At 41.1% G+C, this 25,468-nt stretch overlaps 1 protein-coding gene across 2 annotated transcripts in view; it reads right to left on the reverse strand.

Moving 5' to 3' along the window:
• Positions 1-1,773: 1,773 nt before the first annotated feature.
• FAM177B (family with sequence similarity 177 member B) overlaps positions 1,774-25,468 on the reverse strand; it is a 54,956-nt gene continuing 31,261 nt past the window's right edge. For both annotated transcript variants that reach the window (XM_077485841.1, XM_077485842.1), the window contains exon 6: positions 1,774-3,372. In XM_077485841.1, coding sequence (XP_077341967.1) covers positions 3,175-3,372 — 198 coding nt within the window. In that variant the 3' untranslated portion in view covers positions 1,774-3,174. The remainder of the gene's footprint in view (positions 3,373-25,468) is intronic.

Raw genomic sequence — 25,468 nt, forward strand, 5'->3', positions numbered from 1 at the left:
GATTTTACACACACAGATGCCAGTTCTCGCTCTTTCACGAGCGACCCTGGGTGCCAGGCAGTCATCGCACCCGCCAGGCACTCGGCTCGGCTCCAGCGACCATAATCGTGGAAGTGGCATACTGTATTGAAATGACAATACTGTATAGTATAAAGTACAGCTACTCATTCACTTGCTTCATTTCAACCACAGATTCACTTAATCCCCTTCACACCTTAGCATTAATTTACCGCAAACTGGCACACATTGAAATGTGACTTAACTTGTGTTCCAGTAAGGCAGGCCATTATTCAGCAGTTACCATACCTAAAGATAATTATTAACACAACATATGTGCATTGCATAATGTAGAGTGGTGTGTGATGATTAATGTGAGATAAAACATGCGTTTTACCATGCGTTTAGGGCAATATAGAAGTGTGAAAGGGGCCTCAAGGAAACCTGAACTGAGGACACATGTATGACATAACTGCTCAACCCTCCTGAAAATACCACAACCCTGGCTTTCACACTGACCCAATGGTTTCAGTATTTTCTCAGTCACTGACCTGGAACTAATAAGCAGAGTAGGCATTCTGTATGTTTGTTCTGGGTCAGTTATAAGTACAACGTATTGAAGCCAAAGTTGGCCAGGCAAATTGTATTTTTAGAAAGTCATCAGTAATGCTAGCATCTATTCTTCTCCTAGTACAGGTCTGTGGACCTAGCATTGAAAAAAAAAAATAGGATTTGTGTACTCAGCATAGGACCTTTCCTTGGATCTCATTGAAGGACACAGGAAGCCTTCTACTGCCAGGTTATACTGTTGCCTACAGGAGGATTGGACAATGGCAAACAAAAACTGTAGGCCTACCCAGAGTAACTCCTCCTGCTCCCACAATGCCACAGTTTTGTAGCAAAGTATTACCAAGAGTATGATTATAAATAAAGACTGCCGCAACTTGTATTCCCGCAATATTTACCACTGTCTGGGTGCCTAGGCACTACATTAGAGCACAGTCACTAGAACACTCAGCTGTACTAACCTAAAATACAGCCATGTCTCAGCGATAATGTGAACCACGGAATCTCCAGAAGACCCCTGCAGCTACACCATACAATGGCAGTACAAAATTGTTAGCCATACCTAATGTATATGTTGGTAAGAAAAATAAGCTGAAGCAGGTAACCACTGTGCTTACTACTATATACCTAGTATGGGTTCACCCCCCCCCCCCCCCGTACAACTGGCATTTGTTTGTTTGGCATATTAGACAGTACTGGCCCCATTACACAGTTTTTGGCCCATAAAGCCCATCTTCAAAAACCCACTCCAGCCGGAATAACGGTGCCTCAGAAAATTCTCATTGGTCAGCATGGTCCCGTGGCCAGCACTGATTAATGAGCACTCACCATTGCAAGAAATATGCTGCTATGCAGCCTCCAGTGCTATTTTCTGGAGTTCTAAAGAGCTGGACTGTTACACCTGCTGGAGAGAGTGATGGAAGCTTTCGATCATATAAGATACATGTACTGAGGACCTTGTGAATTAAACCTTTAATAAACAGATCATATCCTATGAAGAGTGTTGCGTATGAAAACAGGAACTGTCCCCATAAAATTTGGAGCCTGTGGTATAATTCAACTCTTACCCTAAACTCAGAATGACCTACCCTGTTCCAAAATTCATAACTATTGCAATCACATTTGCCTCTCTCTATGTCAGATACTGTGTGAGCACAAGAAAAATAAAATAAAAAATCCAGATGATTTTGCATATTCATCATACCTGTACCTATTTATACAATTTAATACTTACAAACAACTGTTTGAGTTTAATAATCAGTTTTTTATAACAATCTGTAATGAGGAAATACTGCATGAATTGCACACCAACAACCAATCTGTATTACTATCAGTAGCTATTTAGCCATCCACCTCTTACAATGGGACTGTTCCCAGCTGGAAGTCATGCACACACACCTGCAATTCTGATGTACTGCTTATGTGTGAAAGGCAATATAGTGAGCAGGTAAGTAGTCATGCAGATAAACTCTCAGGAAGGAAGACAGAGTGGATGATGCTACTCCTGACCAGACCTCCTGAAAACAGGCAGGACAAATGAAAACAAAATAATCCGCAGATAGGGGAAGTGGAAATTTCAATTACTGAGATGTTCAAATGCTGATTGCATAAATCTTCAGTTAAATAATAACAGCTCAGCTTGTTTAATTAAATAAACTCTTCCACCTTCTCCATTGCTGTCCCTTATCCACTTCTACTCACCTTTGCTATACCTCCCTGACGATCTGTCAAATATCTGGTGGTCCTGATCCTCTCAGAATGCAATGCTTGTCCCTGAACAGCCAGGGAACAGGCCTGAACACCGTCAACTGAAAAGTGGCAAAAGTGTTGTCAACCCTGCATAAGTTCTGACACTATATGGATCTTACACAGGGTTTAACTGTAGTTGAGATTTAGAGAGCAGAGAAGGTAAATGTGTTGGTAATGGAGTGAGCTAGTAAGAGCCTGGATGGACAAAATACATTTTTTTAAGCTACACTGTTTTATAAAACTTAATGCAGCACTAATCTTTCAGCAGAAATGAATGGATACTCCTATTTCAAGACTGCTAGTGACTCCAGTACATTGAGTTCCTTGCCTATTAACCACAACTTAGTCAACCTGCAGCTTTTCAGTTGTGGACCTGAGGAACCAAACATGGCTCCCAGCATTCCTTTTTATTGGATTTTCCCTACCACTGTTCCCATCTATGCAATGGACAGGAAGTAAGGACAGTAAGCAGGAAATATATTTACCTTTACTGGTAGAAGGAGGTGACTAGAAAGATATAAGCACAATCTGTCTACTCTCACACCATTAATGTAATAGAAAAAAAGAGGGGTAGTAGGGAAATTGTTGACTGCCACACTGTGCTGCCATCTTGGCTCATTGCAAGCATTCCTCGTTCCATTATACTTTGTTCATTCTTGTATATCTTTAGATAAATGCTTCAGCCTATAAAAGTATACAGTATCCTTGATAGTTTGTACAATCGCGATTGGCTTACAGGCTTCATGAAGGTCCACCTCCAGCTTTCGTAGTCACCAACTTGAAGACCATCATCCCTTTCACATAAATTAATTTGTGACTTTAACTTAGTCTTGAGTTTGTGTGTGGGTTAAGATCCTCTGACTATTTCTCATTCAGACTAGCGTTGGACTTATGAGTCTCCGAGTCTAGATGATATTTGTCTTCTGCATCCAGTGATGTCTCCTGGCTTTGAATGGTTCCATATTCCATGCTCTGCATCTGTAAGTGATCCTTCTCTCTCAGGACATTTTTATCTCCTATTTCTTCAATATAAGTACCATCATCCTCTTCATCACTGTCCTGAATAACAAAAAGCATATTTAGAGAAAAAGTGGACAATCATGCTTCTGAATAATTACCAGCTTGTATTGGAAGTTTAGGCCTCTAATTAGCTTTTTAAGGATGACAAAAGTTGGCCATACATGGGGAGATGGGTCTGAAATAATTTCTCCTTTGAGCCAACTGAAGGCCTAATCTGACATATCTGATGATCGGATTGAATAGAGATTGTTGGAAAGACTAGAAGCCCAGCTTTAAGAGGCAATTTGACCTTAGAGCAGCCGTAATGCTGCTTTTAAAAAATAAATGGCGGCTCCTGCACATGATCCGATGGACGGATCGGCCTCAGGTGCTGACATCACAGGCTCCCTGGACAGATAAGTGTCCTTATTAAAAGTCAGCAGCTGCAGTGTTTGTAACTGCTGACTTTTGAAAAAAAAAAAAAAATTGTGGCTGGAAAATTAATGTCTATAAGATGTATTTAAAGAGGGAGTCCACCCGAAAAAAAAATATTAAAAGCCAGCAGCTATAAATACTACAGCTGCTAACTTTTAATAAATAGATATTTACCTTTCCTGGGGTCCAGCGTTGTCGGCAGCCGAGGCCGATTGATCGCTCGGCTCTCGGCTGCTGCCGCCGCCATTCTCTGTGAGGGGATCAGGAAGTGAAGCATTGCGGCTTCACTTCCCAGTTCCCTACTGTGCATGTGCGAGTTGCGCAGCGCAATGCGAATGGTCCGCGCTGTCTCTGGGACCTGTGTGTGTCCCAGCAGACAGCGTGCCGGGACAGGAAGAGGCATAGACTCCTGTTGGAGTCTATGCCCGGAAGTGGGTGCAAATACCTATCTTATACAGGTATCTGCACCCCCTCCCCCCTGAAAGATGTCAAATGTGACACCGCAGGGGGGGAAGGTTCAGATGAGCAGAAGTTCCACTTTAGGGTGGAACTCTGCTTTAAACTGATGTTTTATATCTGTTTTTAATTAATTATATGCTTTTTTTTTTCTTTGACGAATAAACATTTAATATAGGGTTCAATGGCAGGATTTCTCAAAACATTTGATCTTTTTAACTAAAACTGCAAACAGAGCTTGTCCTAATAGGTAGGCAGGGAGGGGGATGAAGGAAGAAGGAATATTTGCTAAAAATTATTTATAAGAATGTAAATTTTTTGAGCGCTAAAGGCTATATTCAGCAATGCAGTTACGGATACAAAATTAGAAAAATAATTTATAGCCCCCCACGACTAGCTAGAAATAAAAATACAAAATATTTTTTACTCAGCAATTCATATTTACCCTACTTTTAAAAAAAGGTTCTTAAAATTTGTATTTTAGCCCTGACCATAATGCATCATATAAAAGGAAATATATACAAAACCACTAAACATGATCTTTAACCACTTAAGCCCCGGACCAATTTGCAGCCAAAGGACCAAGCCCCTTTTTTGCGATTCGGCACTGCGTCGCTTTAAATGACAATTGCGCAGACGCTCGATGTGGTTCCCAAACAAAATTGGTGTACCTTTTTTCCCACAAATAGAGCTTTCTTTTGGTGGTATTTGATCACCTCTGCGGTTTTTATTTTCTGCGCTATAAACAAAAATAAAGCGACAATTTTGAAAAAAAATGCAAAATTTTTTACTTTTTGCTATAATAAATATCCCCAAAAAATATATAAAACATTTTTTTTCCTCAGTTTAGGCCGATACGTATTCTTCTACATATTTTTGGTAAAAAAAAAAAATAAAAAAATTGGTTTGCGCAAAAGTTATAGCGTTTACAAAATAGGGGATAGTTTTATAGCATTTTTATTATTTTTTTTTTTTACTAGTAATGGCGGCGATCAGCTATTTTTATTGTGACTGCAACATTATGGCGGACACATCGGACATTTTTGACACATTTTTGGAACAATTGTCATTTATACAGCAATCAGTGCTATTTAAATGCACTGATTCCTGTGTAAATGACACTGGCAGTGAAGGAGTTAACTACTAGGGGGCAGTGTAGGTGTTATGTATGACGTTATGTGTTTTTTTATTGTAGGGGGGCGTGGCCTGGCATGTGACATCACTGATCGTCCTTCCCTATAAAAAGGGAACAGCCACACAGTGAAGCACGGGGAGAGGTTTGTTTACACAGACCTCTCCTCGTTCTTCAGCTCTGTGACCCGATCGCGGGACACCAGCAACGATCGGGTCCGCTGGTCCCGCGGCCACAGTCACGGTCACGGAGCTCAGCGGCGGCACGCTCCCGACCCACGGCTGGGCACTTAAAAAGCAACGTACAGGTACGTGCTTGTGCCCAGCCGTGCCATTCTGCTGACGTACAATCGGCATGAGGTGGTCCTTAAGTGGTTAAAAAGACACATGTATATGATGCATCTTTATGAAACAAAGTTTTCACTAAGAAACACACAGCATAAGAATGTCTGTAATTGGGCAGTACAGCAAAAACACGATCTACATTGCCGACCCTTTGAACGTTTTTTGTCAATCCTGTGTCCCCTGAGCTTTGCCATAGGCTTTCAATGTGTTGGGTAGCTAAACTTGCCAACATTGAGACAAAGGAAGTTTAAATGAAGAGTCAATCTTCCTAATGCAGAGATTAGGGAATTCATATAGGCAAATTTTGACCAATGTAACAGGTTGTTCATTAGGATAGTTAGAATTGTGTGCAGGTAGTCAGAGTAGCCTGCATTGCAAACCACGGCCACTTTTCCCTAGCTTGGCACTCCAGATAAATTTCAAGCTTCACACCTGCTAACCAGCTCAGCCCCTGGCTTGACACACAAGGCTGCTCTGCAAGTGTCACCTCAGCTGGCTGGAACCCTGACTTGGCCACCACCTGAAGTTACCCGATTCTCCACCGTGCCCGTTCGGTGAGAATACTGCTTCGGTACTTGCTTCAGGTACTCACTGTGGTCCCTGGTAAAAGGTGGTTGGTCCTTTAGTGGCGACAGCTTCCCTTCTACCTCCGGCAAGTACAGGTTCTCCGACTGGCAGAAACTGCACTTTTGGTTAGACCTCAAGCCGCAGTCCCAACCCTGCGCTGCCCTCTTACTTCTACATAGGCCCTCACACAGCTTAGCAGCCCAACTCCCCCGGGATAGGCCCGCTCTCCAGCCTAGCAGCCCAAGGCGTATGACACACATCCACCCAGACAGCGGTCCAGGTGGCACAGAACAGAGATCATCTGACCTCAACTGACTATATAGGTTCTCCCAGCAGGCCAAGGGATTCAAGAAAACCCCCGTATTCAAGAAAACCTCCGTCCATTGGCTGAGATACCCCATATACCCATAACCTGACCTTGGGTTGCCTTTCTTATATCTAGTACCACCAAGTTCCCGGCAACCTAGTGGTAGAAGAGAAAAAAGCAACAAGGCCAAACTTAGGGACAAATCAATAGATCTCTATCAATTAACTGTAGCCAGGGCTGGTGCAAGGGTTTTTGACACTAGGCGAAACCTCATTTTGCCGTGCCCTGGCTCCACCCCCTTTGCCCTGCCCATGTATACCCCACCTTTTTAATGAAGTGCCCATCAAATGCAGCCTCACCAGCGCCCATCAAATGCAGCCTCACCAGCGCCCATCAAATGCAACCTCACCAGTGCCCATCCAATGCAGCCTACCAGCACCCATCAATGCAGCCTACCAGTGCCCATAAATGAATGTTTGCTTGCTTCCATTCGGGAGTCGTGACACAGACACAGTTCTCCACCACCGCTGCGCCTCTGACACTATGTTGCTTGCTGCAGAGTGAAGAGAGTAGGAACTCCAGTGGCCAGGCACCCTAGGCAGCAGTGCCCCCAGCAGGTGCCTGGTTTGCCTAATAGCACTAGCCCTGACTGTAGAAGCTACTCCTGACAAGGAATTTGGCGAGGAGCTCCCTGAACCCCAGGGCGTTACAATAGGAAAGAGGGAGCTCAAGTTAGAAGTTTTTAGTCTAGTGAAGTTTACTAGAAGTTTAATGATCAGGCAGGAGGTGGGGAAGTGGCACTGATCCTACAGAACTGCAGTTAATGGAAAATGTGGTTTTGTGTTAGGAAGCGGGATTTGGGCTAGTAGGGATGATTGGAGGATTTTTTTTTTGTTTAATACATTTCTATTGAAAGATATGAAACAGTTTACAATAAAATAAGGTTACATTTCCCCAGACACATTCAATAAACACAGATCTCTACATGAAGTAGGAATAACTTGTGGGATCAGTTTCATACACTTGGCGTCAATGGGACTAAAGGCCGGTCATTTAACATAGACCAGTACATCTCATTGGTTTGGTAGAGTACTAAATGCAAAAACCCTTGCCATACAAGGGCAAAAACGTACCACATTATGAGGACAACAAAATAGAAAACTGTATATAAAAGAAAGATTGAGTAGCAAGAGATAGCAAGAAAAAGATAAAAGAAAGTGAGGTAGATGAGAGGGGGAGGGGGGAAGGTTATCCTGCCTCAGTAAGACACAACTTGTACAGTAAACGACTAGTCGACAGTTTACACCGTTTGAGATATGATTTCCGCATATGTAGCTGAACCATATCTTCTTGGATAGTTTGGATTTATTTCTAAGGGAGTAAGTAATATCTTCCATATGGTATATGTGATCTACCTCCATTAGCCATTGGCGTAATATAGGGATGGTCCGTTTCCAAAGACTGGGTATAAGCACCTTGGTTGCATTCAAAAGGTGGGCGTTATGGATTTTTTATATTGTCCTATTGATTTGCCTGTACAATTAAACAGTATCACCCCTGGATAATTTGTGATTGCAGAGCCCTGAATCTCTTTGATTCAGTACAATATAATAGCCCAATATGGGCAGATGCATGGGCAGAACCACCAGATGTGAGCATGCGCCGCCTGTTCTCCACATCCTCACCAACATATCGCTGATATGGATGGAAAGACTTTGTGAAGCACCAAAGGGGTATAGTGCCACCTTGTCAACATTTTATAGTTCCCTCTGTAGTTTGAGGATATTGCAGAGATGTGGGTTAGTTGAAGGATCCTCGAACGTTGCGTTTCTGAGAGAGAACTTTGTAGGTCTTGTTCTCATTTAGATAGGAATGTGGTCTCCACTGATGGGTTTAGGGCCAATAATGCCTGGTGGATGTAGGAGATAGCTTTCTCGGGTGGTTGATCATCCACAAGTAATCTCTCCACTGGAGTTAGATCCGAAAGGGAGTGTATTGGTTGTGGTAGAGATTTGACCAACCTGGATAGCTGGTGGTATTTCCACTGGTCCATGAATGAGATTGTGGGAGATGATAAAAGTGTGAATATAGGTAAGATACCATTGGTCGTTGTCACTTGGTGGAGTAAGACTGGGGATGTGGAGATCCAGTCGCTGAATTTAGGGTCAAGGTTTCTTGGAGGGAAATAGTCATGTCCCGTTAGCTACATTATAGGAGAATTGGGACACTTATGTGTTTTACACAGTGAGTTCCAAATCACAAAAGGAGGATTTGGTAAGTGGTGAAGTAGACAAGGATAGTTTACAGAATTTACTAGGTATCCAGATCAGAGGGAACAAGTCCAAACCGCTTAGGTTGAGTTCCAGTTGCACCCATTGTTTAGATTCCTTCTGGTATTTCCAGTCTGATATCCTATTCAAAATTATTGCTAAGAAGCAACTCTTAAAATCCGGTAAAGCTAGACCCCTTCTCTTTTAGGTTTGATGAGCAGTTGTCTGGCAATTTGGGGATGCTTCTGGTTCCATTCATATTTGCATATTATAGATTGTGACACTGAGAAGAACCCCAGGGGGACCTTGTAAGAGATCATCTGGAATAAGTAAAGCAGGCGGGGCAAGATGTTCATCTTTACAATGCTAATTCTCCCCAGCCAAGAGTGAGCCAGCTGGAGGTCCGCTCTAATTGAATTCAGTAAAGGGATGAAATTTACACAGAATAGAGAGGCTGGGTTAGGTGTAAGGAATATTCCCAGGTTTTTCAGTGAGTGAAGTTGCCAGCTAAAGGGAAAGGATGGTTTCAAATGTTCTGCTGTTTTATGCAAGAGAGATGTTTAGTATTTCCGACTTGGATAGGTTAATTTTAAATTAGAGAGGACTCCAAAATTTTTGAAGGCCGACATCAGGTTGGGAAGGGAGGTGTTGTGAATTCATGAAGAAATACATTTAATATTCGCTGGCCGAGATGAGGGATTTCAGTATTTTATTGAACTGTGACCTCTTGGAGACCTTTAAAGCAAAGTACAAGATCTCGCAGGTTTTTTTTTTCCAAATGTTGAAAGGATTAGTTCTTGTTAAACTTTTACAAAACCTGTGTTTAAAAAAGAAACTCGCTGAAACAATGGTATCTTCTGTCACCAAATAAAAAGCTGTTTACTTATTTGGTTGGTTAGAGTGAGAAGGCCAAACTTGCATAAGTATTTATCACATGGAAATAACCCTTAACTAGAGAACCCCATTGTACGTAAGTAAAAGACTATTTGGACAATATACAACCGTGCAAATAGCTGACGCCTCATCCAAAAACATATTGAAGGACACAGCTAACCCATTTAATCATTTATTGGAAGCTCAGAGTTCATCCCAAAACATGCTGTAAGATTCATCTCCCAGTATCATCTATATTTTTCTAAGCCATTCAATTTATACATAGGTCACAACTGAGATTATAAATTTAGTATCTAATGATCTAAAGAACTTTGTCATAAAGAGATTATATATGAAAGTGTGATCATAAGTAGAAGTGTTTTAGCAACAAATTAGTATTATAAAAAAACATATAATCATGATTAGAATTGTATAAGAATTTAACCAATGTTTAGATAAACAAATATTGATTGGATACCCAAATTATACATGGATCCATATAGATAATAATTGTATGTGATATTGTTTGTGATATATCTAACCTGTGTCCTTTCTAAACGGACTAAAGATTAACAGATATACAGTGATATGCATATATATCACCAATTTATGCAAGTAATTATTGGAAATTTATGTTAAAGCGTATTCTACATTATGCCATAATTCTTGAACACTCGAATATATTCGTTAGAACATATAAGTAACGAACACATATTACAGAATTAGAAAAATATTCACTTAAAGAAATAAAACACCAAACATGGGTGAGACACCTGGTGGTGGAAGGTGCTATTACCTTAAAATCACGAGACTCCCGGGAAAGCTAACCATTAAGTCTGCCGGCCAATGAGGGGGGAACACATACCCTCTGGGCAGAACTTAGTATAATTTTATAATCCTTTTGTTAAAAAGGATATTTAAGAAACTAGAAGGAGGAAAAAAAGGAGGAAGCTCTGAGGAGAGCTGGGGGGAGAGAGTCAGGGGGAAGCTTAGGAACCCCCCTGAGAAGGGACACTGGAAGACATGCATGAATACACATTTTACATTCATGAAGATCCCTGCTCCTTGGAATGTTGAAGCCACGGCAGCCATCTTAAAATTCCTGGTAACTAATACTCCACACTAATAGCCATATTGGAAATGGGTAAATATATGTTTATCTTCTATTCTATGTTCTCTTAAATATTGATTTTTTTGAATGTTCTATTATTGAAAATATTTCTCCCGAATCAATAACCGCCTTTTAGATTTTTCTCTAAATAAAATTTTTCATACATTTCTTTTTGCATAGATGCCAACTTTATTGACAAACAAATGTCTAATTTATTTCACATTGTTAACCACTTACTTACCTGCAGTATAGTAACGGTTGGACGTGTGAAATACAGACATTCTGTTTAATTGTCAAGTATCAAAAGGTTATTGATTCTACCGAGAAATGATAATGGTGATAATTGTGTCCAAGGTACTACTACGCCCAGTTTTAGGGTGTTTCCAGTAATTGTCAAAATGATCAAGTAATGCAATCTGTATTTTAATATTTCATGTAATTATTTGTTTTCTGTCAACCAATAAATGTAACTATTTTGTATGATCACTCGTCTCCGTGAATACGTTTCACATATATAGACTGTGTCATATAGACTGATTCTGTATCTTAAAAAATATCTTCGTTAAAAATTACTTAGTAAATATTGTGCGGGAAAATGTCCTTAAAAGCACAACATATATAAATGGAGGCACTGCGTGAGATAACGTCGATATTTTGTACAGGATCAATCATAGTTACGGTGGTGACAGAAATAATATTTTGCATGAAATTATTAATTATTAACTTTTAAAAAAATATTTTTGCCAAGAAAAATGTCTGGTCAAAGTGAATTTTATTTTGATGGGGATTATCAAGAGTCAGCCCTTAGTGGTAATATGAGTACTCAGACAAAATGGATACAAGAACAGGAAATGTTGGATATAATGTCAAAAAGTAACATGATAAATCATGCCGAAAAAAGTTTGTCTAATGAGAATGGTCTAGAAGCACTCATTGAAGACCTTATAAACCACACCCGTCAATCAATAAAAGACGTAGGGAACGTGGAAGGTCAAAGCATTGAACTCACAGACAGCTCATCTGAGACAAAGGAAATAGAAAGGCCTGATCACATGCATTTTGAACCAAGCACTAACCTGATGTATCTTTATAGTGAGTTTAAACGTCAATATACCCAACTAGAGAGTGATATCTTAGAATCCCAGTCCCAGTTAATAGGAGGGGAATGTGAGCTCACAAAAAAGCTAAAGGAGATTAAAGACAAGGCAGATTATTTTGATGAGGCTATAGCGAAAATGGTGAAATATGAAACAGAACAGTTACAAAATGATGTAATAATGCTGGACGAATTTCACCAATTAAATAAAAAGTATAAACAATCAAAAGAGAAGGAGAGGTTCTTAATTAAAGCAGAACAGATGCACAATAATACAATAATAATGCTGTACAAATGTTATCAATTAAATAAAGAAATAATAAACAATACAAGAGAGGAGAAGGAAAATTTTCTGCAGGAAAACGAGTCTCCTGAAGAAAGTTGCCGAGTAATATGCAGTAGAAATTTAAAAGAAGAAACAAATCAGCTTAGGTCAGGACAGGAATCCCTAATTAAGCAACCAGAAGAATTAAAAGAACAAGGGGAGTTTATGCCTCAGGATAATGCTCAGATGCTTAAACCTGAAAGTATAGAGTCTGACAATACTCCAAAATATGACTCTCAACCTAAAATTTGGGAGTTACATAATGAAAAAGAATTAGGAAAAGAAACTATATTCTACCCCAAGCCATCTGTAGAGCAAAGGGGGGTAAAAATTGAACCACCACATGAAGGTATGCCTAATCAGTTTTCTTTGGGATCAGAGAAAAATACAGGCACCCCTAAACAGGACGCCTCAGAAATAATACAATTTTTAAAAGATGCTGTCCCGGTGTTTAAGGAAGAGGGATCCATGCACATTATTGACCACATTGAAATCTATGAAAATGCTTTATCAGTTTTAGGCCTAAATGATGACCAATCTAAGATTCATTTCTTACCGTGGGTATTTGAACCCAAACTCCGTTCATTCTGCGAAGATGTAATAAGTCTGTGGGGTACTGCCTGGCAAACAATTAAAAACATCTGTCATCTAGGATTTGTCCCACATAAAAATGTTAACGCAGCTAGAGTGGATATACACAATATCACACGCACCAGTGATCAAAGCCCCACCGAAGTTATGGCTGTGCTCAAGGGTGCTGTCCACTTAGCAGAAAAGGAGCCAAGTTATAATGAACTTGAGTTTGAACCCATGTTCTTCAAGGCCCCGCCTACCCACATAAAAGTGAATTTGGCGAAAGACTACAAAGGGGGGTGTTCACTGGAGTCTTTGGTAAAAGAGAGTAACAATTTGTACTCTATCCAACAAACTGGTGAAAACAATGGAAGGCCTGAAAGCCCTATAATGAAACTTGTGGATGAATTTTATGTATCTCCTCAATCATTACAGCCCAAAACCAAGAGAAAGAGATACGCTGATATAGTCAGAGAGATGCTACCGAGTCTCCCCAGCGGGAAACCAATGTCCCCACCCATCAGAAGGGGGGAGCAGAGACCACCCTTTAGAGGGGGAGTTAAAAGACCACCTCAGGAGTCTCATCCAAAGGATCCAGACCCAAGGTTTAGGAGAAACTATAGGGTATATCTCCAACGGGTCAGATTTAAAACTAAGGGTAGACACCCTCACCTTTACCGGTGTAATGGACTTCGGGGGCCTACACAGGTAAATAGGGAGAAATTACAGGGTAAGACACCCCAAAATCCCCAGAACAATAGGGAACAACTAAGGCCCAGACAACTATCCCAGAATCAAGACAATGTTTCTGATGTGGATATGTCTGATAAAATTGAGCCAGTAGTCCCCAGAAAGTATAGAAACCGGGTCCCACGAACAAATTCTGATCAGCCTGTAAGCAATACGGAAACCAAAATAGACAAAATTATGGATATGTTACACGGTTTCATTGCTATACGGAACGTGAATAACACTTCTTCCAGGGACAAATCCTGTGGCCAGCCCAAGGGCCACAGAGCCTTTTAAGCGCCTATGTTAAAATAAATCAGAGGAATGCACTGAATAAAGATATAGGAAGCAGAGGTTCTAACACCATGTTTTTCCCCAGGTTACAGTAATGAGGATCCTGAAATCCCTACCGAGGGATTGTGGTTGTTAGATATTAACTATTCTCCTATTTTTCAGTGGTCACTTCATTCCTCTGACATAAACAGGTCGCTCCAAACAGCCCAATTTCAAGAAGTCCCGAAGACGGTAATTCCAGAGGAAGACCGAATCCTAAAGACATAAATATCAGGAGGCCTAAATGGTTTGATATTTTGGTAAAAGATGAGGAGTCACCCGTATAAGGTAGTTTGATTGCCTCAAATGAGTTGTATTGACACCCCAAAGGGGGAAGATTTTATCTGTTTTATTCCTCCCAAGTAGAAGGTTGACTATGATGTCAAATATTTTGATACTGACAGTAAGTGTCACATGTCAAACTGAAATGTTTTTAATTGTTATTATTCCAGAACCGCTACAATTAAGCTAAAAAAAAAATGGTTCTGAAGAACATAAGTCAGTCAGAATTGTCTGGTATCCACAGATATTAATAAATGGCCTCATGATAATGAGCCCTGGAGCTTGGTCTCCCATAGCCAATGTGTCATACCTGGTCTTGATTTCCAGAGTGTTTAGTTAAAGGACTGATAACATAATGGGAAAGAGGAGGGCTCTGAGGAAGCCCAGGATACCAACTTGACACTGAGATCTCAAACACAGATCATGTAAAAAAAAAAAACTTATATATCTTTTCTCATGGAATCCATTTTCATTTACAGGACTAAGATGTCCATGAGCCGGTCAACAGAACCGAGAGTCCAACATGTGTGAACATCCAGAGAAGGAACCGTATGGGGGATCCAGGGATACCACTGATGGCCAGTCTACATGGACGGAACCCACCAGGACGGCCAGGACTAAAGGTGCCCGGAATGGTCCATTTCCTGCCAATCAACAGATGACGGTCCTGAGATGCACACATCGATCACAAACCCATTTTGTTTTTCAAAGAGTTACACTCATCTGCAAGTGTCTATACCTCTTAATTATATATATCCATAATCCGGATCCATCGTCACAACTCAACTTACGAGGCCCGAGCAAAGCCATATTTCTTCAAACTGTTGCATTGGTGAAGTCTTTCAAACGACTTCCGGCATTTGAACACTTCACAAGGGGGGCTTTGTTGTGAATTCATGAAGAAATACATTTAATATTCGCTGGCCGAGATGAGGGATTTCAGTATTTTATTGAACTGTGACCTCTTGGAGACCTTTAAAGCAAAGTACAAGATCTCGCAGGTTTTTTTTTTCCAAATGTTGAAAGGATTAGTTCTTGTTAAACTTTTACAAAACCTGTGTTTAAAAAAGAAACTCGCTGAAACAATGGTATCTTCTGTCACCAAATAAAAAGCTGTTTACTTATTTGGTTGGTTAGAGTGAGAAGGCCAAACTTGCATAAGTATTTATCACATGGAAATAACCCTTAACTAGAGAACCCCATTGTACGTAAGTAAAAGACTATTTGGACAATATACAACCGTGCAAATAGCTGACGCCTCATCCAAAAACATATTGAAGGACACAGCTAACCCATTTAATCATTTATTGGAAGCTCAGAGTTCATCCCAAAACATGCTGTAAGATTCATCTCCCAGTATCATCTATATTTTTCTAAGCCATTCAATTTATACATAGGTCACAACTGAGATTATAAATTTAGTATCTAATGATCTAAAGAACTTTGTCATAAAGAGATTATATATGAAAGTGTGATCATAAGTAGAAGTGTTTTAGCAACAAATTAGTATTATAAAAAAACATATAATCATGATTAGAATTGTATAAGAATTTAACCTATGTTTAGATAAACAAATATTGATTGGATACCCAAATTATACATGGATCCATATAGATAATAATTGTATGTGATATTGTTTGTGATATATCTAACCTGTGTCCTTTCTAAACGGACTAAAGATTAACAGATATACAGTGATATGCATATATATCACCAATTTATGCAAGTAATTATTGGAAATTTATGTTAAAGCGTATTCTACATTATGCCATAATTCTTGAACACTCGAATATATTCGTTAGAACATATAAGTAACGAACACATATTACAGAATTAGAAAAATATTCACTTAAAGAAATAAAACACCAAACATGGGTGAGACACCTGGTGGTGGAAGGTGCTATTACCTTAAAATCACGAGACTCCCGGGAAAGCTAACCATTAAGTCTGCCGGCCAATGAGGGGGGAACACATACCCTCTGGGCAGAACTTAGTATAATTTTATAATCCTTTTGTTAAAAAGGATATTTAAGAAACTAGAAGGAGGAAAAAAAGGAGGAAGCTCTGAGGAGAGCTGGGGGGAGAGAGTCAGGGGGAAGCTTAGGAACCCCCCTGAGAAGGGACACTGGAAGACATGCATGAATACACATTTTACATTCATGAAGATCCCTGCTCCTTGGAATGTTGAAGCCACGGCAGCCATCTTAAAATTCCTGGTAACTAATACTCCACACTAATAGCCATATTGGAAATGGGTAAATATATGTTTATCTTCTATTCTATGTTCTCTTAAATATTGATTTTTTTGAATGTTCTATTATTGAAAATATTTCTCCCGAATCAATAACCGCCTTTTAGATTTTTCTCTAAATAAAATTTTTCATACATTTCTTTTTGCATAGATGCCAACTTTATTGACAAACAAATGTCTAATTTATTTCACATTGTTAACCACTTACTTACCTGCAGTATAGTAACGGTTGGACGTGTGAAATACAGACATTCTGTTTAATTGTCAAGTATCAAAAGGTTATTGATTCTACCGAGAAATGATAATGGTGATAATTGTGTCCAAGGTACTACTACGCCCAGTTTTAGGGTGTTTCCAGTAATTGTCAAAATGATCAAGTAATGCAATCTGTATTTTAATATTTCATGTAATTATTTGTTTTCTGTCAACCAATAAATGTAACTATTTTGTATGATCACTCGTCTCCGTGAATACGTTTCACATATATAGACTGTGTCATATAGACTGATTCTGTATCTTAAAAAATATCTTCGTTAAAAATTACTTAGTAAATATTGTGCGGGAAAATGTCCTTAAAAGCACAACAGAGGTAAGGGGTTGCTGGACATAAAATAGTATGTCATCCACGTACGCTGCGTACTTATGCTCCGTGGAGCCCATTTTGATTCCATGAATGTCAGGGTTGCTTCATATCGTTGAAAGGAATGGTTCCAGGGAAAGGGGACAGCCCTGACGAGTGCAGATGTGCAAGGTGAAGGAATCACTTAGAGTGACGTTATTCCTTGGCTGAACTGTGGGGGAGCTGTAAAGGGCTGAGATTCTTGTTAACATGGACGGGCCAATGCCTATGTGGGATAATGTCGACATCAGCTACTCCCAGTCCACCCTATCAAACGCTTTCTCAGCATCTGTAGATAGGAGAAGGGTGGGCTGAGAGAACCTACGCACGCAAGAAATCGGGGACAATGTTCTTAGAGAATTGTCCCGGGACTCTCTACCTGGGATGAATCCAGTTTGGTCCCTTGATATCCATTGAAGAACCAGGGGCAGGAGTCAGAGCGCAATGGCTTTAGTGTATAATTTGGCATCCAAATTTAATAAGGAGATAGGTCGATTACTGCCACAAAGGCTGGGGTCTCTGCCTGGTTTAGGGAGTACAGTGATGTGAGTGTGGAGAGTCTCTGGTCCGATGGCACTGCTTGTAGAGACCGACACAGAAAAAGCAAGGGTCCCAAAAGAGAGGCACCCAAAAAAGTGAGGCTCACTGAAGGGCAATACACCAGAATCTCTAATCAATCCTTCTTTATTGAAAATTAATAAATATTAAATTTAATGTAATTTACACAGTACAAAAATATCTCTAAAACACGCTCTAAGGCAGGATCAAGGACCACTATAAGAATAACTAACATGAAAAACTGTTACCAAACAATGCATTCATCCAGTAGAGGCACAAGAAATATATATAGAGAGTGTCAGCAGTGAAACAATCAACCGGTCACTTCCGGTCGGACGCCACGCTGCGGCTAGAATCCCCGATCAGGCTATGAGCTTACGGCTAATATACAGGAAGACGTCTGTTTAAGTCTTGGCCAGTAGTGGAACCAGCGTGCGCATGGCTGTAGCCTACAGAAGTACCATAGACTGATGCAGTACACTATGGGTGATTATACATCGGCAGAGCGGGATAGTATGAATTCAGTCCTAGCCCTGTAAATACACATTACTTCAATTTCCAACGTTGGAGGCTATGAACATTATTGGTATGTACACCATCCATTACAAGAGATTGTATTTGTGGGAGGACCAGTAAGAAGCCTATCACTGTTGAACTGCCTGATGTCCAATGAGAAATGATACGTTGACTAAAAGTAGTCTTTGACTAATTGACTAGTAGTAGTAATAGATTTTGACTAAGTTTTCGCGCTGATTGTTTCACTGCTGACACTCTATATATATTTCTTGTACCTCTACTGGATGATCACATTGTTTACACTGATTGGATCACTGCACTATATGGACGATTGTCCCTGTATGAATAATTAATGGCAAATGATCCTGAGTGACTTTAGTCATTTAAATTTTTTGGATTCCAGATAGTGGTGCTACCATGCCCGAGGCTTTACAGTTATTGCTGTCCTCCTGGCTATTTTTGTCTTTTTTTTACAGTAAGCTATGCCCATTGGGCTCAGAATTAATCTGCTCACAATATACATATCTTTACAAAATTTTATTCCAGCCTTCCACCAAGCCCCCCACCCAACCCCCACCCTAGGTTTCTCCTCTATGTCGAATATCCTACCCATTCCGCCCGTAATCGTTCTACAATACTTCTGCCATCCTTTCGACATATCTTGATGTTTGTTGGTATTTTTCCCAAACTTTCCATCTCTTTACAAATCCCGTTTCTCCTGGTTCTCCACTATGCTTTAAATACTCCAGATTATAAATTTTGTTGATTTTACTAAACCAACTTTTCAAAGAGGGAGTCTCTGGGTTTTTCCACTGGCAGGGGATTAAACTCTTTGCAGCATTTAGTAGACATGGTGTCAATGATAGCCTGTATTGTTTAATAGGCAAAGTGGTCCCATGAAGCAGGCGTACCCTAGGGTCTTCTGGGATATTTAGACCTGTGATTTCTTTGATTATTAACAAAACGGTCTTCCAGAAAACTTTAATTTTAGGGCATGACCACCAAATGTGGATCATAGAGCCTGTTTCTGAGCATCCCCTCCAGCATAGGTTGGAGAGCCCTTTTTGAAATTGATGTATTCTATCTGGGGTTATATACCACCGGGCCATACACTTGTAGTTCATCTCCAATAAATGACAGTCTGGTGAGATTGCATGCGGCATCTTTAATATCTTATTAATCTCAGCCTCCGTACTTCTAGTCCCAATCTCTTCATCCCATTTTTTAATGTATGCGGGGGGGGGGGGTTCCGATATTTTTAAACCACTCAATATTTTATATACCTTCGCAATCCCTCTCCTTCCTTCAGTCGCCACACGAAACTGCTCTAATGGGAGCAAGCTATCTGCTGATCTAATCAGATATGGGAGGGATTCCACAAAATGTTTCAGCTGGGCGTACCTCCACCAATTTATATCTAACACCTCTTTTTTCATCTTTAATTCCTGAAACGGGCAAATTTTGACTTTATTAATAATATCTTTTAATTGTGCCTCCTTATTTCTAATCCACCCTCCAAATGTCCTATCTTTCCCCGGTGCAAAATAATTAGTGTCACATAAGGGTATTAACGGGGAATTGTGATCCCATTTTTGTTTTTTATGAACCTATCCCACATTACCATTGTGGTCCGTGTGATTGTGTGTGTGAACATCTAAATCTCTTAAATTTGATGGAATCCATATCACTTTACCTAATGAGACATTACTTATCCATCCCAATTGCACCACTCGTGCCATTAAAATTGTATATTAATAGGTATTAATATCCGGGAACCCCCAGACCCCTTTGAGTCTTATCTCTGGAGAGTATTCCCAAGCTTATTCGTGTTTTTTTATGCCACCAAATAAACCTGCGAAATAGCAGATTTAGTTTATTAAAATATAATTCAGGCATCGGAATTGGTAACATTTGTATTTTATATAATATTTTAGGGAATATAATCATCTTTAAGCAATTTATCCTGTTAATCCAAGATCTGTCTAGGGGCCATAGTGTTTAATTCTGTTTAAATATCGTTTATTAACGGAATAAAATTTTGTTGACATAACATATCATGTGTAGGTGTTATTTTTAACTCTAAGATACTTGATTTCCTTATCCCGCCAGGTAAAAGGAAAATTCTGTTTAAGCATTTGAACCTCCTGTGGGGCAACATTTATAGTCAAAATTTCAGATTTTGAGGGGTTCCTCTTGAAATTTGAGACTTCACCATACATTTTTAAGATGTTCAATAGGCTCGGAAGGGTTGTCTTCTAGCTGGCTCGAGCCTCCGGGGAAATTGGTGCGGATCCTATTTTGCTATTTAGCCTCTGTTGATGCATATTCATTAGCATCAGCTTGGATCGGCACCAATTTCGCCGGCGTCCGGACATGTATGTGTTTTTTGTTTTAGGTTTGATGTAAGCACTGTTTATGTGTTCATGTTTCCACTATTCGATCGGTAACAGTTTTTCATGTTAGTTATTCTTATAGTGGTCCTTGATCCTGCCTTAGAGCGTGTTTTAGAGATATTTTTGTACTGTGTAAATTACAATAAATTTAATATTTATTCATTTTCAATAAAGAAGGATTGATTAGAGATTCTGGTGTATTGCCCCTCAGTGAGCGTCACTTTCTTGGGTCGCCACTCTTTTGGGACCCTTGCTTTTTCTGTGTGCATCTTGATAGAGGTTAGAGGGCAGTCCCCTGTCACCAATTCGCAGTACTTATTACACGCATAATCAGTAGACCTACTTTTGTTTATTTATTGCCTGTAGAGACCGAGTTGGCATAAGACGTTAGTCGGGGAAGCAATATGTCCACGAAGGCGCGGTAATAAGCTATTGTTAGACCATCAGGGCCCAGTGCTTTACTGTTGGCCATGGTCTTAAGTGCCACTCGTAATTCCGAGGCAGTGAATTCCCCTTCCAGGGCTTCCAGAGCAGGAGCAGGGAGTCTTTCAAAAGGTTAGCTTGTGTAAGGTACTTCTGAATGAGGAATTCCCTAGTCTCCCTATCCGCTGTATTATTGCAAACGTGGTAGAGCTGCTGGTGGAAGGTTCGGGATTCTTTTGCCATTTCCGCAGTTTCATGCACCAGGGTATCTGAGGTTGTCTTGATTTTGGCTATAGAGGATGCTTATTTGTTCTGCTGTAATGAGCGAGCTAGAAGCCGTCTGGGCTTATTACCCCATTCGTAGAAGTGTTGGGCAACTATGCAGAGTTGGGATTTAAGGTCGTAGTGGAAAAAAGCTTTTAATTCTTCTCTCTTCAAAGTCAGAGAGTGGTAGAGTGACAGTGAATGCAACGTTTTGTGGTTCTTCTCTAGGGCTCCAATGTCCTTGATTAGCTGCGATTGTAGATGTGTTCCCTCTCTTTTTCCTAGAACCTAGTTCTATGAGCTTCATACGTAAATGCACCTTATGAGCTTCCCAGAGTACACCAGGTGACACATCTGGGGTCATATTGTCCTTAAAATTTAGAGAGAGTTCATCTCAAATCTGCTTTTTGTCAATGTCATCAGAGATAAGGGAATCATTCAACTTCCATTTTGTGGATTTTAAGGGTAGGAGAAGGGATTTTGAATTTGAGACTAATTGGGGCATGGTCTGGAAGATCATCAAGGTTTCAATGTGGGAGTGTAGTGTCAAAGCTAAGTGGTGATGGTCTATAAAGAAATAATCTATCCTTGAATAGGAGCAATGGAGGTGTGAATAGTGAGTGTAGTCTCTCTCGTGGATGCATCACCCTACAGATACCCATGCGTTGAGCATCATGGAATCTTGTGCGGATAAAAGCTAGGCGTTTGAGAAGGATGCTATATCTACCCTGAGAGGTGTCCACGATGGGTTCCATGGGGGTATTAAAGTCCCCGGCCAAGAAAATGTATCCGCGAACAATGTCTTTCAATTTAGTTAGAGTGGTAGCTAAGAAACCCACTTTATCATGGTTGGGGGCGTAAACATTTGCTAGAGTGCAGGGCATGTTACAAAGGCTGCATTTCAAGAAAAGGCATCTTCCAGAGGGATCACTCAAAGTGGTTTCTAATGTAAAGGAGGTTCCCCTTCAGAATTCAATGGCCACCCCCATTGCCTTATTAACATCTGAAAGGATGTAGAGCCACATAGGGTACTGTTGTGAATATAGCTTGACTGAGGTAGTATGAGTAAGGTGAGTTTCTTGCATAAAAAAAGAAAGTCTCCCTGCAAGCGATTAAGCAATAAAGGTTATGTCTCTTACTGGGGGCATAAAGTCCCCTCACATTGAGGGAGATCAGGTTTGTCATAGCTATTGTAACCATCGGGGAGATTAGTGGTAAATATACAACCGAGGTGTCTGAGGTAGAGGCAGGGGAGGGAAGAGGGTCAGGAAAGCAGGAAGAAGAAAAAGGGCAGAAAAAGGAAACGAGAGAGCATAGAAGGTCAATTGAGAAACATTAACTGCCATACATACATGTCCATTGTATGCACGCAAAGCATATCACCCTAGTGAGGGCAACCACACACGGGAATAGGGCCAAACGGTGCCCCGTAAGGGGGGTAATGCAGCCCTGGGTCTCAGACAGTGCATGCCAAACTAGTGCGTGCACCATCTGAGTGCTCCAGTGCCGGCACTGAACAGAAGACAATTCTGCAATATTAAACGTTAGTTGCAGGTAAAGACATGAAAGTGTGCATCTTACAATTAGCAGTAAAAAGGCACAACCAGGTCACTGACAAGCGGAGAGTAAATTGTCCAACTGAACAGAAATGACAGCAGGAGTAAACAAACATGTGATACTTGCTTGCGGTATTCGGAGGTGGAAACCCCACTGGGGGGGAATCACATCTACGGTACAGGGAGTTAGCCCATTTGTGGTGTAGAGCTCGGTGCAGCAGAGTGGTGTTTCAGTGCCACTTTCTGACAATTCACTTCAGATTAGGGATGAGCCGAACACCCCCCGGTTCGGTTCGCACCAGAACTTTCGAACGGACCCCAAATTCGTACGAACGTTAGAACCCCATTGAAGTCTATGGGACTCGAACGTTACTGTCCTAAAAAGGGTTTGGGGACCTGGCTCCTGCCCCAGGGGACATGGGTCAATGCCTAAAATGTTTTTAAAAATGGCCGTTTTGGCGGGAGCGCTGACTTTAATGATGATTAAAGTGGAAAAAAAATGAAATATTCCTTTAAATATGGTGCCTGGGGGGTGTCTGTAGTATGCCTGTGAAGTGCCACATGTTTCCAGTGTTTAGAACAGTCCCTGCACAAAATGACATTTAACGGAAATAACGTCATTTAAAGCTGCTTGCGGTTTTAATGTTATATCTGGTTCCTGCAATATGGTTGAAAATCATTGAGAAAAATGGCATGGGTAGCCCTCCCTGCCCATTACCAGCCCCTTTGGGTCTTGTACGCATATTAAGGGGAACCCCATACTCATATTAAAAAAAGGAAATGCGTGTGGCCCCCAGGCCCTATATACTCAGAATAGCAGTATACAGGCGGTGCAAACAAGACAGAGACTGTGTAGGTTTGTTGTGTTAAGTTGAATCTGTTTGTAATTTTCAACTGGTACATTTTTAAAGTGTAGCTCCAGTCAAAAAAACTATTTTTAAGCTTTTTGGAAAACATAGGGAAGGGTTATCACCCCTGTATAATTTGTTTTGTCGTCCATCTTTTTTCATCTCACTTGCTGTTATCTCCTTCCGTTTGCAAGTAGGAGATGTTTGTAAGTTGGATGTTTGAAAGTAGGGGCCTGCCCTATATGCTCTGCAGAAATGGCGGAACAAGGTGTTGGTTTTGCCACAACATTGTAAGCCCTCAAAGTGACTCTTGGTGTGCGCTGGAGCGCCCTGCTGTGAACGATTATATCAAGAATTGTAATTACATGCCATTGTTGAACAGTGGTAGAAAAATTGACCTTTGGTGGTTGTGGTGCTGGTGCCACAACACTATAAGTCCTCACCGTTACTCTGGGTGGGCACAGGAAGGGGCCCTCCTGTGAAATATTATATCAAGAATTGTAATTACATGTCCCTGTTAAACAGGGGCAGAAAAATTGGGCCTTAGGCACTGGTGCTGGTGCCACGACACTGCAACCTCTCCCATATACTCTTGTTTTATTGCAGGAATTAGCCCTGCTGCAAAGCATTGCATCAAAAATTTTAATTAAACGCCCCTGTTAAACAGGGGCAGAAAAATTGGGCTGATGGCATCACCCAGAACCAGATATGTTCTTCCAACATATCAGCGGAGGAGGAAGAGGATAGACAATCAACATAACAGGACAGTCACTCAGCATCAGCATAGGCAGTCTTGAAGGGATGTGATATTTCAAAAAAAATTATTCGGTTACATCAGCTTCAGGTGGTTGGTAGCTGTGGGTGATCCAAGACTGATTCATCTTGATGAAGGTCAGTCGATCAACTGATTCGGTGGACAGGCGCACCCTGTGATCGGTAACAAAGCCACCAGCAGCACTGAAGGTGCGTTCCGAAAGAACGCTGGATGCAGGACAGGCCAGTAGCTCAATTGCATACTGTGCAAGCTCTGGCCAGTGATCCATCCTCAAGACCCAGTAAGCCAGAGGATTTTCGGTGGGAAAGGTGTCCAAGTCTGACCTTGCCCCTAGGTATTCCTGCACCATGTAAATCAGACGCAGGCGATGGTTGCTGGAACCGATCATACCTTGGGGCTGCGGACTAAAAAATTGTCTGAAAGCATCAGACGGCCACCTTCTCCACCGCTCCTTCTGACCGATGTCCAGGACCAGGAGTTTGTAACCTCCCAGTCTCTGGGAACGCGTTGCACAGACCTTTCTGCAAGGCCTCCCGGAGATGTCTCATCCTCTGCTCCCTCTGCGATGGCAAGATAAGGTCGGCAACCTTACCCTTGTACCATGGATCAAGGAGAGTGGCCAGCCAGTAATGGTCCCTCTCCTTGATCTGAGGAATACGAGGATCCCTCCGCAGGCTTTGCAGGATCAGGGAGGCCATGCAGCGTAGGTTAGCTGAGGCATTCGGTCCGGAGTCCTCTGGTTCACTAAGAACAACATGATCCGCAGCTACCTCCTCCCAGCCACGTACAAGTCCACGTGTTTCTTGGGACTGTAAATCATCCCTACAAGACTGCTGCTGCTGAGTGCCAGCCTCCACCTCCATGCTGACACAATCATCCTCCTCCTCCTCCTCTTCCTCCTCCTCATCCTCTTCCTGTGTGATGGGTGGCACAGCAGGAACACTGTCTGGATAAAGGGGGCCTTGAGAGGCAAGGAAGTCCTCCTCTTCCTGCCTCTGTTCTGCCTCAAGTTCCCTGTCCATTATTCCACGCAGCGTATGCTCCAAGAGGTGGACAAGAGGTACAGTGTCACTGATGCATGCACCGTCACTGCTCACCATCCTTGTGGCCTCCTCAAATG

Source organism: Lithobates pipiens, unplaced genomic scaffold, assembly GCF_037356315.1.
Source record: "Lithobates pipiens isolate NorthernLeopardFrog02 unplaced genomic scaffold, aLitPip1_a1.2 Scaffold_18, whole genome shotgun sequence".
Taxonomy (NCBI): domain Eukaryota; kingdom Metazoa; phylum Chordata; class Amphibia; order Anura; family Ranidae; genus Lithobates; species Lithobates pipiens.